Genomic DNA, 15,372 nt, shown 5'->3' on the forward strand with positions numbered 1-15,372 from the left:
AATATTCCGTACACCGGATGGAGAAGGTGGAGAACGCGCGTAGGCGCGTTCCATCGCGGCGGTCGTTCGCGTGTGCGTGTCCGCGCGTACGTGTTTCGCGTACGAATTAATTGTTTCTCCAGCGACGCTTTTTTCCCTCCTTTCCTTCCCTCCTCTTCTCCTCTCTTCTTCCGTCCCGGTGAATACAACACCAAATGACGACGACGACAACGGCGGCGATGGCGAGAACAGTGGTGGTGGTGGTGGTGGTGGTGGTGGTGGTGTTGGTGGTGGTGGTCGAAGACGATGGCAGCCGTCGTCATTGTTGATGACTTTCTCCGCGATGGAACACCGCGACGGCTCCTCGGCGTGTCTGCTAATCGCCTGCCGAACGACGAAGTTACTTAGATCGACGATCGAAGAGTTTATTTCCAAAACTGTAGTATCTTCTTGGAGGATTACGTGTCGCGAGGCACAGATCCTTCCTCCTCGAAGATCTCTCGAGGCAGTTCTCGTTCCGGTGACGCGACACCCGCGAGGTGAGTCTTCCAGTTTCGATATTTGGCCGGAGAAAAGAGGAAGTAATAAAGATAAGTGATAAAACCGACGTAGACAAGAGGAAGTACTAAAGATAAGTAATAAAATCGACGTAGACAATAAAAGACTCGAGATTTAAATATATGTTGATCAAAATTACGACGATTCAGGAAGAATTTGTACGAATTTACTCTTCATCTCTGGAGAAAGAAAATTTCATTGAACTTCTTCCCGCAACGGTATGTCTACCCAACAGAAATACGTATGCGCTAATCTGTGGTAATTTAACATCCACGAAATTTCGTTTCAGCATACAGTTTTACAGTTAATCGCAATAGCCGATCGCATACACCGTTAAATATTAAAAGATGAAATTAAAATCAATACTCTCAGTTAAATAACATTTTATGTATGTTTAACTACCATGTGGGTCGAAATTTATTATTTTAACACAAAACAATATTATTTTAATTCCATTGGTTTAGTTAAATTAATGACACACTGAGTAGGAGCAGTGGCGACTTATAGGAATAAATTAAATGACTCAAATTAGGTATAATTTGATACTATGAATTTAACAGTAAAATATCGCCGTTTTGAAATAAACTTCGAATATGGATAGAATATAAGCGCACCTTCACCCAGACTCGGTGTCTCGTCACGCGTCGATAAAACGTGTCTCTTAAGCGCGATTGGAGTTGCGTATGCAGGTATGCGTCGTGCGGCTGTAGTGCGCGCGCTAGACCTAAACCTTCTGCAGGACGCCAAGTTTATACAGCTGTTCGATAACGTCCGGTACCTTCGCTACCAGAGAAACGAGTCTCGGACGAGTGTGTACCTGTCAGAGGAAGGCGTCACGATATTTCATTTCCCACGAAAACATTTTTCTCGTGTCGCCTCACCGTCGGAAAGTCGCACGAGGATTCGTCGCGAAATCGAGTCGTCAAGTCGAGCCTCCGCGTTGAACCTTGGAGATCGGGACAAAATTGAGCCGCATCCCGCAACACCCGAAGGATCAAGATAAACGGAAATTTCGGATATTCCAACTCGCCGTTACGTAAAAAAAGCGAGAGATACGTCGTAAGAGATGCGCCGCGATGTAAATTCGTCGCATTCCTGATCGCGATGCGCGAGGAATGATCAATGCGCGATGCAATGACTCGATACCGCCGGCCGATGTCAGAGACGAGGAATTTTCCTATATGTTCGAGGGACTAAGAGGGAAAGAAGTTTGCCTCGGAAGGAAAAGTGAAAGAAAACAGAATTTACGATTCTTGTTGGCTTCCAGCACCAAGTATCGGTGATCGTTCTCCGATCAATCTCGCGTCCTACATTCGCGTCCCGCGGAGCATCAATCTTTCAAATAATTTACCGAAGATTGAAATCGCGCGATTAATGATTCTGGCGAATTTTGCGGTTTTTGCGAAACGACGCGAGCTGAATTTGATAAAGAAAACGACGAGCGTGTGGCATTCGCGTGCGTCTGAAGCGTCGAAATTCGAAACCATATACCGGTTTCAATATCCCTTCGTTCGTGATGCCACCATGGTGGAATGATAATGACGACGTTCTAGGTGAAGATGCGCGGCAAAATAAGCCGCGAACGCGAACGCTCGCATATGTACACAATGGGTATGATGTCACCGGCCGGTGCTCGGTATTTGGTACACGGGTTACGCGTGATTCGCATGAGGAGAGACGCCCCAGCCGTGCCGATTTGGCCGTCCGTTTCTTCGCCATATCCGGTCACCGACGGCGACACACGTGACTCCGGCGGTCGCCGCGAGTCCGCCCCGATACCGGAAGTCACGAAGAGCATTAAGATCCCCGCGAACGTGAGCGGCGTTTTACGCGCGCGAGTGGGACGCTCGTTCCGGCGAAGTCCATCGAAAAGCGCGTTTCGGACACGCTTCCGGTTGAAGACATCGAAATTATCGCCTTGGCGGAAGTGTTGCATTACGCACGGATTGCGAACCATCCTCCAATGGTCTTAATCCGAGTGAAAATTTTCTATAATATTATAGTTAATCGACTTTGTATTCGTTAAACAAGTCTTTTCTTTTCGATTCGACGAATAAATGATTAACGTGAATTGTAAAAGAGATTAATTATCTTACGCAATGTAATTTCTTAGATTTACTTGAATTCTTTCATCAACGATATACCTACGAGACATCGAGACAATAAGTAAAAGATTGACGTTACTGATTATAACTGCGCGAACGATCGCGTCAATCTCGAGGATTTCTAGGAATGTCGCGGGTGCACGAGACTGTAGCGGGATTCATTAACGCCTTCTGGCCCCCGTCGAGGCGACGGAAAGTGATGATCCGCGATGGAGAACGGCGCGAAGAGAGAAGCTCCGGCCCCTAAACACCTCGACTCCAACCAATGGTGCTGGGACGGCGCAAGAGTTCGAACCCCCCTCCTTAAAGGCCGCTCCTGGTGTAGACAGGTACACGCCACGTCCTTACGTTCATGTCTCCTCGAAGGTATCGACGCCCACGCTACCAGTTCTTCGGCGAGAAGCCTTCGGCTTTTGTGTGCAGGTTCTGGTGCCTTCGGCGTTCGTGCGTCCGAGTGGACCCCCGGGTGCCCCGCCGCCGTTATCGCTATTGAATTCCTCATCGTGGTATCTCGAGTTGTGAACGTATCTCCCGACTGTCTCGCTGTTTATCTTCGTAACTCTCCTCCCTATCTGTATGGAATTAGGAAAATGATAAGTGTTTAGGAAATAGCTCGATCACAAACATCCAAGGCGCCAAGTCCGCCAGTGAAATTTCAAAGACTGACGCGGGAAACAAATAATTTGAGTCTCCGGCTTCTCAGAAACTTACTAGTTTTCTTAATGATATAACGATGTGTTCTCCAGTTCGAGAACTTCCTGGAAAGCCGGAGTTATAAATTCAGGAGCACACAGCCGTTGTGCGCGTCTTATTACAAAAGTTTGCACCACAAACGGCAATCAAATGACGCACGTAGCAGAATTCCGTAACGTTCGAATCGCGCGGTAATTTCTTCCGTTCAGCCCTTTTCGCAGTACTTTGGTCTTATCTCACGAACTTTTCGGCTGCGCCTGAAAGTGTACAACGAGAAAATAATCTGCGAAATTCACTGTAAATTGAAATTCCTTATTGTGAGTTCGGAATTGTACGTGATATCGTTGTCAAACAGTTTTGGTTCTCTCAGTCTCTTCCAGTGTCACGCGCGATTACGTTTCTTTTTTGTCAAAACAATAGGATTGGTGAACGGACCGTTCCAATGGAGCAACTTGGCCATCGTCGATCGAGTGAGTACAAATTAGCATTAAGACTGTCGGGAATCCTGTCCAGACTTTTATTTATTTGCTCCTGCTAATACTCGATCTTTTAATATAATTTCGACAGTCGCGAATGTGCAAACGTCTTTCTTCTCATTTGGATATGTTTAATTACTTTCCGAAAATACGCGGCACGTAATAAAATTCTGCGCGAATTATAAGCACAATTGCAGTCACGCAATTTAATACATTTTTTCCCCCGATTTCTCTCTTCTTCTTTAACTGGACGTCTAGAAGGCAAGATGTCGGCATAGCTGATGTTGTTTGAAATTCGGCTGTGTCACATCCAGCCAACCAAACGGCCAGATGACGGCACGCAACGCGACGTTTTCGCAAATATTTGAATCTAATGAGGCATAAAGGAATATCCAAGAGAGTGCAAATATATTTTCTCAGCGCTAAATAATCTCATTGCGAGCGCAACGAGGACAAAAGAGACCCGGGGGCTCTCGAGTGTTTTTGCGCACTACGAGTTTACATATTTCATAAATATGACACGTTTCGCTATATCCGATGAGGACCTTCTCGTCGTCGATAATTGTTTAAGTAATCTTTTTTTTGTTTGCATTTTATTTTCAGAATATTTACGCTTTTCCTGCTCCTCGCGATTATTCGACCAAATTCCTTTCTTCGGAGTGTGAAGGAGATAGCAGCACTGTTACATTTTTGAAAAGCAATATAGCGACGCGTTGGGGAAAGAAAGAGAAAAGATAAAAAAGCATAGAAAGTACAGTTACAAAGACAATATCTTGGAATTTCTCAAAATATATCTACTGTTAACAAATATGATATTCAGATTCGAATAATTCGACGGAACAGCCCCTCCGACAGATGTCGTTCGGCTGTCGCTTATTTTCAGCTGCGCAGTTGCACTTTCTGTATTGAGACTTTGAAACTGGAGGAGACAGAGAGAGAGAGAGAGAGAGAGAGAGTGAGAGACTAAAGAGAGAATAAAAGACAAAGGAAAGGTAAGGAAAGAAAAACCCGAAGAAAGTGCAGAAAGTGCACATGTGAAAGGAAACAGATGTGAAAGGGAACAGATTTACCTTATAGGTTATGTTGTGACAAGTGCGAGGTGCGAGTACGTGAGCTGCATTTCGCTTCGTTCTGACTCGCGAAATACGATAAGGAATTAGCGCGGCACGTAGAACTTCCGCCGAAGTGTGGCCCGATCGAAGGTACGCTCGTTTGCTCGGTAATAAGAAGAGGACAATTCTATCGGGACGCTCGTTCGCGCGCGGCGCGATAATAAGTCGTGGAGGTTATGACGTTACGTTGCGCTCGGCCACGGCCGTCCGACGGTCACGGGGACTCGTGACACGCGACGCAAGCATCCCCCGGCGAGGATGGAGAAGCCGAACCCGAAGGAGACCATCAACCTGCTCGATCTGCTGTCGGAGAGCGATTCCGACAGCACCGACCTGATCCTCGCGCCCCAGAAGAAGAAGAAAGTCAAGCGGTAGTAATTACTAATTTATTTGTCCCGCAACCGGTCTCGGTGGATTTATTCGCCTAATGAGATTATCGCTACGCGGATGGCATCCTTAAATTACTAGCGTCGCGACGGGCGGTATTTTTCAATTGCAGACGGCACAGATCGCGGATGTTGTCCAGGAGCCGGCACAGCGACTCCTGCGGATGCGGCAAGTCGGATATGCGGATCATATCCTTGTGGTTGGCGGCGGTATTAATTACGTTTTGGCTGATCGCTCTATCTTGGCTGGCGGCTATACTGTACGGCGAAATTAAGAAAATGGATACGTCTATAAAGTCAGGTAAACCCTATCTCTGTAGTCTGTATATAACTTTTTTTACTTCTTGGTAAGTAGCGATTAGCTGTCGGAATTAAGCGAGGAAAGGTTCTAATTAAATTTGTTTGCCTCCGATATGCGTACGTTAATTTACGTTTTCATTACCTTTCGTCATCTCTCCCTCTCTTGGAAACTTTAAACCCTGTTTCTAGGTATCGTTAATTGTTTGCGTCGATGAGATTTATATACTTGCAAACGATTAATGCGAACAATTCGTGTGTATTTTGAAGATTGTAATGGACAAACATTTTGATGACTGTTACACAAATTTAAGGATGACAGTACTCGTTAAAATTATCACATAATCGTCGTGTATTTATGTATTACGTACTTCTACTGTATTTTCCGAATGCCTAATATAAATCTGATTAAAGAAGAGACAAACTTTATTTATTATATACACTGATTCAACGTTAATGAAATGCGCTCATCTGCAATTATTCACCTTTTGATTCTCAAGTACCTAGTATGTAATTATTTTCTACAAATGTTTCCCTGATACAGAATTCATCATCATTATTTATTTATCAATAGGAACAAATTTATTGCAATGCACAACAATAAAAAGCTACAAGAGATTAAATATTATATAGAATGTGAGGGAGACAAAGAAGTATATGCAAATGTTGAGGCACCAACAATACTGTTGTTATGAAGCCTACCAGTAGGCTGAGGGTGAGAGTATCATTTTTTATCTCTTCTTTTTTGTCTCTGTAATTTACATAATCGCTACTAATTTATCCTACTCTTTTAACTACCCCGAGTGGAATTGTTCCGGAGTATTTAAATACGGTCGTGATAAGAATAATCGAATCCAATTCGCAGCCTTATCAAATTCGCGTTGCTCGCGACGTTCGAAATTCCCTATGTGCCGTGACGGTTCTTATCAGGGAAACCCCTCCAGCGCGGGGGTCCGGCTTCGCTTCAGTCGCCCACCAACCCTCGGCGAGTCGATATCGGACGACGGCGCAGCTGGCGAGAGAGAGTGCCGCGTCGCGACGCCGCCGCTTCGCGCCGTTTCGCGATACCGCAGAGTTTCGTCGACGGCTTCGTGAGTGTTATCATCCTGGGGCACCGTCGTGTTGTGGTCCCCCTTCCCCCCCTGTCTCCCGATCCGCGGTTCGTTCTTCGAGGGTTCTCTAGCCCTGAGGAAAAGCGAGACGACGCCGCCGCCGTCCGCCCGTTTCTGTCCGCCGCGCGGTAATCGATTAGAATCGCTTCTATAATTCATCCCCCTCGTAGGTCAAGTTCTGCATGTTCTCTGTGTGAGAGCTCGCCACCCACTCTTCCCGTTCCTATTCTTCCTCCTGCTTGAATTTCGAGGAGCGTCGCGTCCTCGTTCGATTGTCAAATGTGGACCGCGAATGCGTGGAACGTGAACGCCAGAGGGATAATTTCGGATAAATTAGAAAAAAAAACGATCGAAGGTACTTAAATATGAATAAAATCAATATGATATAATACAATCCTGAGGATTAATATTTCATATTGATAATGGAGGTGTCTCGCAGATAAAACATGAAAAACATCCACAAATAAAATATACATGGAAATCGAAAGTAAAAAAAAAAAACGATTGCAAAAATATTTTTGATGTCCGGATGAGATTAATTTAGGATATTAATTTTCCAGGTAATGGAGAAAAAGAATTTTTAAAAACGTAGAAAATAGGCAGAATTAAGGACACGGAGCACAAATGCGGATAAAATAAATACGGAGGCGATAAATTAGATAATGCGGAAAGCGAGTGACGACAAAATTGATTTGCACGCTACGAGGAGTCTACGAGGAGCGTAAAATCGTCCCTGGCATTTACATAGATTTGCATTTGAAATCTACGGAGAGGCGGCCGGCGGCCCCCCGACTTTCGTCGGATTTATTCGTCAGGGAATCGCGTCAACGCGAACAGGATCGGACACACTTGGTGCCGACAGAAAATTCACTCTATTTCCTTTTTCTACTTCTTTTTTTTCTATTCACCTGAAGAGAGATGTTTCCCCTGATTAATGCTGAAGGCGAGACGTGTCGTCGCGTCGGTACGAGTCGCGCACGCGAGTCGAGTACGCGAGTACTCTACCTTCCTGCTGACGCAAATGCAATAAATATTTGAGTAGACACGCGCGTCCGGAAACCCCGGTATCGAGTCGACGTCGCTTCCGCGGCTTCGCGTTCCTCCCTCCTTGAAATGTAACGAGCCTAGTATGTTGTAACAGCCGCTTCTTTTCGCTTATCGCTTCACTTAATATGCTTAATAGTCGAGACCTGTATCTTTATTTATCTAAAATTAAGAATTGTAACACACGTGTTAGAATTCTCAGTGTGTACCTTTTTGAAGCAGTCGACTGTGGGTTTTTTTAATGTAAGAAGCGCCGACGAAGAAAGGCTGTTGCTTCATCGCGTTATTAAATAATAATCGACAGGATTAGTCAGCTATTACTATTACGCACAAAAGTTCTGCGTGTATCGGCGCGAGGACGGATGGCCAAACAACATCCGCTTAATTAGCGAGACATCTGATGTTCGTCATTAACGCCGATACACGTAGCTACTTCCTCCTCTTCTTCGTCGTTGCGCGTTAACGCAACCTCGCGACGCATTCTTCGAGCTACACGCAACGCGCACGAAGAGAATTCGAAAATACGTGACTCCGCGGAAGATTCGCCCGCGATAACGTGCGCAATCACGTTGATTTAATTACATACCGGCAGGAGAGGGGAACTCAGTTGTGGCGATTAAGTGGAATCGATTATTATACAGTAATCGAGTTGTCTTACTTATCGTTATACACGGCGAAATCACGCTTGTTTGGTCGTCGACTCGCGAGATATGCATAATCGGCATATTTGCCTTTCTGTACACATCGTAAATACGCCGAAACTCCAAAGTCGCCGTACGTAAAAATTTTATATCGTGCAGTTGTATAAAATCAATTTTCCAGACATTTCTATCTTGTTTTGCAACGGTCCTCTCTCAATAACTTGAGCTGATACTTTTTAGTCTGGAAAATTTACTTTATCGGTAGCCTAATGTAATGAATAACATAATACACCTCGAAACTCGAAACTAGCACGAACGACAAAGTCCTCTTTTTTTCCTTGCACATCGGTATCTTATCGAATTCAGGGCCGCTAGCGTAATCGTGTCGCGACGCATTTCCATCCAGACGACCGAGTCGCGTCGTGTCGAATTAACGTCGCGCCAGAAACCCTTGAAATTGGATTTTAAATCGCGTTGAAATAAGGACAGATTATTTAAGGGACTCCAAACGACATAATTGTTGAGCGAATAAACTTTCGACGTTTCGTAGTGGCCATAATAGTTTCATCATTCAATAATAACATATAATATAATAGTAATATCAACTGAGATGTTGACGGGTTAAATGTCGTGATAATACTTATCATCACACGTAGATTTTACTCAGTCAATTGCGAGCCAAAAAGTCCAATTACGACTGACATCATGAAGAAGACATACAATATTAATAGCTCATCGGACTTGCTCTTATCTAATCGATTTTATTATCAAAAATTAATATCGACACCGCACATTCCTTTTTCCTTCCGTGTCTGCTTTGCATAGCTCTGTTTAAAGCAGAAAACGAAATGTGTGATTCCAGGTCTTCGCTCGCGAAGTGAAATGTGACTCCTTTATTGTTAAAGTGGATCATCAAATTACCTTGGCCAGAATCAACAAATTTAGCTTAAATTACACCTCCTCTATCGTATCAGATTATCACGAACAAAACATTATTGGCGCGACAAAACATTTAAGATACATCTCGCATCCGTTGTTATCGCGTTTATCGAACGAGTCTACGAGCAGTAAATACAAAGAGGAGTCTTGGGAGGGATTAACGCCACGGCAACGATTGCTCTTATCAGTCGGCTCTCTGCCTTTTTCTCGCCGTCGAGCAATTTCGACGAGGACGTTCTTTCATTTGAGACGTAATAGTCACCGTATGTCGTTGCGTATCACGTGCTTTCAATTCAGAGCCGGCCTTTCGATCGGTGCGTGTGTACGTACGTACGTGCGTGCGTGCGTGCGTGCGTGCGTGCGTGTGCGAACAGCAAATGCGGCTGGCCAGGTGCCGGCCGGCTGATAAGAGTCTCTTGCCTCAGTGACGAATGTGTCGTTGCGACGTTCGACACGCAAAGTTCTCCACACGGTTTCTCGAAGTCCGAACCGTAAAATAACAACGATCCCCCAACTTTCACGACGCAATCAGGTGACAACGCGGTCCTTTTCTTCACTTCCAGTTCCTACTTCGAACCGGTTCCTCTCCTGTTTTTTTGTGAAATTGTGATGTAAGAGCGCGTCTGGGTTGTGGAGTCGATTTGTCTGCAGTGACATGTGTTATTTATCGTGTATTGCGATCATCGTTTCATTACGATAACAAATCGTTAATTAAACTTTAATCGACTTAAAACTGGCTCTTCAGATAGGCAACTTTCGTAAAGGAGTGGTCCCCCGTTAGGTATCTGGATTTATTGAAATTATTCGATTAAAAAATCGACATCTAATGAATTAATCTGCAAATGTCAGTGAGATAGAAAGCTAATGATAGGGTTGTCGAGAAACATTGATTAAGATTAGTATTAATCGTGTAATCTTTCGTGTAATAATTAATGCTGTAATCTTTCACGATCCAGCGGTTATCTTTATGTTCTTTGCATAATATTAAACATTATAATATCTTGTTCTTATCTAGCAATTTGCTCAACGGTGTATTTAACATTAATTCGGAATTAATTTCCTAATCAGAAGAAATTGCCTGAGAAGTTCTGCGAAGGCATCTATTGACATCTCTTTTATATTAATGTGTTTTACATCGGCTATATTTTTTTACGATGTCTGTGCTAATCAGCCTTCAAATTTAATTATTGTCCTCTCTGAAACTTCACGTAGACGTTGATCGCAACACACCAACTTCGGCCGCGACACATCGTTCAATTCATTTCATTATTACACAATTATTCGCAATACAAGACATTTATCCGCGAAGTGCAATTAATTTTAGGAATGCAATTAATTAACGAGTGTGCATAGGTACGAGACACGTTTAACGAGAGCCGTGACTTGATTAAAGTGCGCCAACCAAATCCTGAAAACACAGCGAGGAAGCGTCGGACGAAAATGTAGACCGAAGCGAAGGTTTTCGTGCCGATTAATTTCCGAGCAGCCGCACCGTCCGGGCTCGCATATCGAGAAATCGCGCAAGCTTCTCCCGCGAGTGTGAGCGCCGGCGGTCGAGCAGTTGTTCGCTGATAACCGAGAGATGATCGCGCGCGATCGCGGAGCGATTCTGCGAGCTCGCGGCGATCGTGCGGTGCCCGTCGGGGGGAACGTCGAGAGTGAAGTGTGTTAATCGGGAGGCGGCTCGCCGAGGAAAACCCTTGAAAAATAGGCGGCGCGGTCTTACTTGAGATGGACTCGGTGGCGGTGACGGTGCCGCTTCGTCAGCCGACGAAGAAGATGAAGAAGCGGAAGGAGCTCGACGCCCTGGCACCGGCGCACGCTATCTCTCGCCGGAGCTCCGGGAAACGCAGCTCGCAGGTGATTAAGACCAATTAATTTTCGACGTCGGTCTCCTCCCCGCGAGGAACAACGATCCTTGAGTCTGCGAGTCGGTGAAAAATAAGTTAATAATGGGTAGCAAGACTCTCTTCCGAGTACATAATGTATAGATAATGAAAAATACATTTGGCACCGGTGTAGAGAGAGATGATTCTGGGAGCAAACACGAAGACAAAATCCTCTCGAATTCATTTGTGTGTCGATGCTTGCATTTGTTCTCCAAAAACGAGATAAAAGTCATAAACGTGGATAATATGACTCGTCGATTGGAAGTATTTCACTAATGTGCCTGAAAACGACAAAGCAAAATTATGTCAAGAAGCAAGATAAGAAATGATACATGAGTTATGAGAAAAAATTATGACTGTAATACAAATGAGGATTACATCGCTATTTTTTTCACTGCTGATTAATTGGAATTATAGCTGCTTTCTCTTACGTTTTTTTGTAGGAATTATTGACGGACAGCAGCGACGATCGTTCGGAATACTGGAACGTTTCCACCAGAAATGGACGCAAGTGCAGGGGAAGGAGGGGTCGCGCTTGTCCCGGGTTTCTTAAGGCCTGCAACGCCTTTTTGGCATGTGCCTCCGTATTAGCGACCGCGAGCCTGATATGGTTGTTCATCGATGTTCGTCAACAGCTTACCGCCCTGCGAACCGAGTTAGACCAAGGTATTGGTCGAACATCCGCGAAGCCCGGCATTAAGCGGTCAAATCAAGTCAATAAAGAGCGAATATTATTTGTACCTAATTCGAAAATGCGAACAAATAAGCACGAGCCTGAATACCGTTATAAATATACAAAAATTGTTTTTATATTTAAATGTTGTTTTATATCTAAAGGTTTAATGCGTTAGAAAACCGATTTCTGCAAATATTTTTAATTAGAACCTTTCAGAATTTAGAATTCGTTATAATACCGCGCGATTTTATTTTTTTCGCACTTTTGTACTTAATTTCTTGTATGTTATAGTGATAGCGGGCAGCGAGGGTGTCCCGGACGCTCTGCAGAAATGCCATTCATTGTCGAGAGATCTCCAGAATAACCAAACCATAATTTTCTCCAGGCTGTCCGATCTCAAGCAGCAGATAAATAATTTCACGGTACAGGTAAAACCGCACAAGTAACATCGATAATTCGATACTGCAATACTGTGGCGCGAGATGACTCACGACTTTCCGGATCGATACTTTTACAGCTGGCACACATTCAGCAAGATTTGCATAAAGTGCAGGAGTACTTCCAAGCCGCGCCCGAAATGGCCAATTTGCCGAAACGCTTGGACGAGCTGTCAACTAGCGTAGCAACATTTGGCAGTCAAATAAGGGATCTCGGGGCCACGGTGAAAACCCTGAAAGAGACGAACATGAGGGTGCAGGATGCACAGACCACCATGCAACAAAACATCAGCAGTATTAAAGTAAATACGAATCGATATTCGCGAACGGAAATGAAAATAGTTTGATTTGTTCAACATTCGTCGTACGATGTTGTGTAAAATGAGTTATAAATTATGTGATATATGTAACTAATATACATATATATTAGTTATATATAATTCACAAATAACTTTATATCCATAATATATCCATGAATCAATGAATAGGTGAAAATAGATGAAAGAATTATTAATAAATTTATAACGTTCTTGTAGCACACCCTGGTAGAATTGTCGAACGTTACTCAAAAGCCTCAAATACTGAGCACCGACGAAGCGCAAGTTAAGACTGACAAACTGAACCTCACAATATTGCATTTAATGAATAATTTAACGCATGTTAACGAGACCTTATCGAGCAAATTACAATGGGTCGCCGATGATCAAAACAAAGATCGCGTGAGTATGGTGTAACGATTTATGGCGTATAGATTTTGTAATAACATTTGAAGTATTAAATAGTCACGTCTCGTTTCTTTATCGTTGCAGAGAAACTTAGTTTCGCTTCAAGAAGCGACGGCGGCTATTAACACAACAATGATGTCATTGCAAGGAGAGTGTGTTAAAATGTCCGAGCAGGCTTCCGTTCTAGCATCGATTCAGCAATTGACAGAGAAGGTGCGTATCGAATACGAGATTCTATTGATCGGCATTTTGATATAATCGTTAATATCTAATTAATACAGATGAACGAGATACGCACAACCGACGTGGAACTAATTGGCAAGTTCAAGCAATTGGAACAATCGTATAACGGGCTGAAAAACTCTACCAGCATAATGTTCGCGACTGTGTCCGAGATGCAGAATCAACAGCAGGTCAGCAAGATCAAGCTACCGGAACCGTTAAACGGCGATATAACAACGGAGACCGATCGCGGTGCGACAGGTGCGGTAAAGCCATATACTTAGGATCTCTCGACATGCAAAATTTCCAGTTGTAGAGATTCGTAATTGTCCCTATATCGTTTGCAGATGTAGGTGATATTGCTCAGAGAAAGAATGATAGATTGCAAATGTGGCGGAAGCACAGTTTCGGCGAGAAGTGAAAGAACCTGGAGGAAACTCGGGCTTGAGAAGAGACTTTCATGGACGAAAGTCGCAATCTGAGAAGCTGTGTATTTGTAAATACTAATAAATTAAGTACACGTTACACATGTACATAGGAAGATACTATTTATGGTATCGCACGCGTTTTTGGTGGAGTCAATAACCCACTTTGGCGTGCGATTGCGTTGAGAGGAGATTATCGTGAGCGTGCCGTGGCCTGAAAGAAGCTACTTAACGCCGAGCAATAACTTAAAGCGTATAAACATTATTTAGGTAGTGAGACGAACGTTCTGTATTCGACTAGATTAGATACGTCAAAATTTCCTAATAACACTAACCACGACGTAGCGAGGAAGATATTTCAGAAATACTATGGAAAGTACAAAGTCGACAGCCGTCTCGAAACGCATTCTCGGTTGTACAACGTTTAGGAGAGAACGTTTATATTTAAGTAACGGCAACGTATACCGAAAGTTTTCTACTCTTCTACATTTTGTAGCGTCATTTACGCTATATTGTACATTTTCTGACGAAACAATAGAAGACTCTTCAGATTGCAAAGAAACTCATACATATAAATACCGTGATTCAGGATGTATGTAAATACAACGCAATATTATTTAACAAATAACAAACAGTGTGATAAAATGATAGAGAAGTAACGATTGCACGATTCTAATTGCAAAATTAATTAAGTTTGGTTCGCGCGACTGACACACCAAGACACTGGCGGTATATGTTTCCAACTTTTTCAGTTCAGCAACACGTGCACCATACAGTTGGATGTACAGTTAAATGTGTGATGGTTAAAAATGTTAGTCTTTCTACAGCGAGTAACTTGCACCGTTGCAGATAGTATTGTAGTAGCTTGATCAAATTTTTTTCTAACAAAGAACGAGCGTTATTTTTGTACGCATCGAGGGTGACGTTTGCGAAAAAGGGACAAACCGAAGCAATGAGCTTTCCGAAAGTTTCTCGGCTCTTTGGTACACGCGAATGAATTGTTTTTCATCGAACCCTTTATGTAACTATAGACAGCGAGTGTACACGAGAATTATGCAGTATTCGCATGTAATTATTTTGCACAATCATAAAGAATCTGGACGAATGTATCTCAATAGCGTGCGAGAAATCGTTGAATGTAGGTCAATTTTTTAAAAAGTTTTTTGGCTAGTGCATTTATGAACTTAAGAAGATAATTACATGCGAGTATGCGATATAAATCGGCTACGACAATACCGAAATGAATTAATAAAAAAAAAAGAAGGAAGGTATTTGACGAAGTTAATGTTATTTCTTGTATCCTCAGCGTATCATCGAGCACACAAGTCCGACAGGTTTATGAAGAGGCTGATCACGATTTATATAAATTCATTTTGTTATATTTTCGATATTCGTGAAGTTCCATATGTCTCCTCTGCTATCAGTTTTCCATTTCCTTAAGCTTTCAATTTAGGAATCGAATGGGAGATCTCGATGTTAATTTTCTTTTTGTTTTAAGGAACTGTTTAAGGCGTGAATTTTCTTTTGTCGACTCGCGTCTACCTCTCACGCCCGTCTATTCGAGAGGCACAGCTTTTCCCGACGCCCTCGTGGCTCCCGAGATCGGCGTGTGTATCTCGGCGTGCCCCGCTCGCGTGCCTCTGAGCCTCCCGCGAT

General features: G+C 43.4%; 1 protein-coding gene and 1 long non-coding RNA gene across 13 annotated transcripts; one reads left to right on the forward strand and one right to left on the reverse strand.

Annotated features, from left to right (window-relative positions):
* Nucleotides 1–919: 919 nt before the first annotated feature.
* LOC139771219 (uncharacterized) lies at nucleotides 920–5,022 on the reverse strand. Its single transcript, XR_011717885.1, has 3 exons — nucleotides 4,882–5,022; nucleotides 3,354–3,592; nucleotides 920–3,214 (listed from the first exon to the last, which is right to left on the reverse strand). It is a non-coding gene; the product is annotated as an uncharacterized lncRNA (long non-coding RNA).
* Nucleotides 4,901–14,987, forward strand: LOC139771213 (EF-hand calcium-binding domain-containing protein 14). 12 transcript variants are annotated; one of them, XM_071703818.1, is made up of 10 exons: nucleotides 6,569–6,697; nucleotides 10,088–10,123; nucleotides 10,667–11,202; nucleotides 11,675–11,897; nucleotides 12,199–12,335; nucleotides 12,425–12,646; nucleotides 12,881–13,063; nucleotides 13,154–13,282; nucleotides 13,351–13,552; nucleotides 13,639–14,987. In XM_071703818.1, the coding sequence occupies exons 3-10, from the start codon at nucleotides 11,074–11,076 to the stop codon at nucleotides 13,710–13,712; spliced, it is 1,299 nt and encodes a 432-aa protein (XP_071559919.1). In that variant the 5' UTR covers nucleotides 6,569–6,697; nucleotides 10,088–10,123; nucleotides 10,667–11,073; the 3' UTR covers nucleotides 13,713–14,987. The 12 variants fall into 12 exon arrangements, with proteins under 12 accessions (XP_071559925.1, XP_071559915.1, XP_071559921.1 ...); XM_071703819.1 differs by having other exon boundaries at nucleotides 10,696–11,202; XM_071703814.1 differs by lacking the exon at nucleotides 10,088–10,123 and having other exon boundaries at nucleotides 6,552–6,697; nucleotides 10,696–11,202.
* The last annotated feature ends 385 nt before the right edge of the window (nucleotides 14,988–15,372 follow it).

The sequence above is a fragment of the Temnothorax nylanderi genome, unplaced genomic scaffold, assembly GCF_030848795.1.
Source record: "Temnothorax nylanderi isolate EJ_2023f unplaced genomic scaffold, tnyl_v1.0 TNYL_tig0037_pilon, whole genome shotgun sequence".
Lineage (NCBI taxonomy): Eukaryota > Metazoa > Arthropoda > Insecta > Hymenoptera > Formicidae > Temnothorax > Temnothorax nylanderi.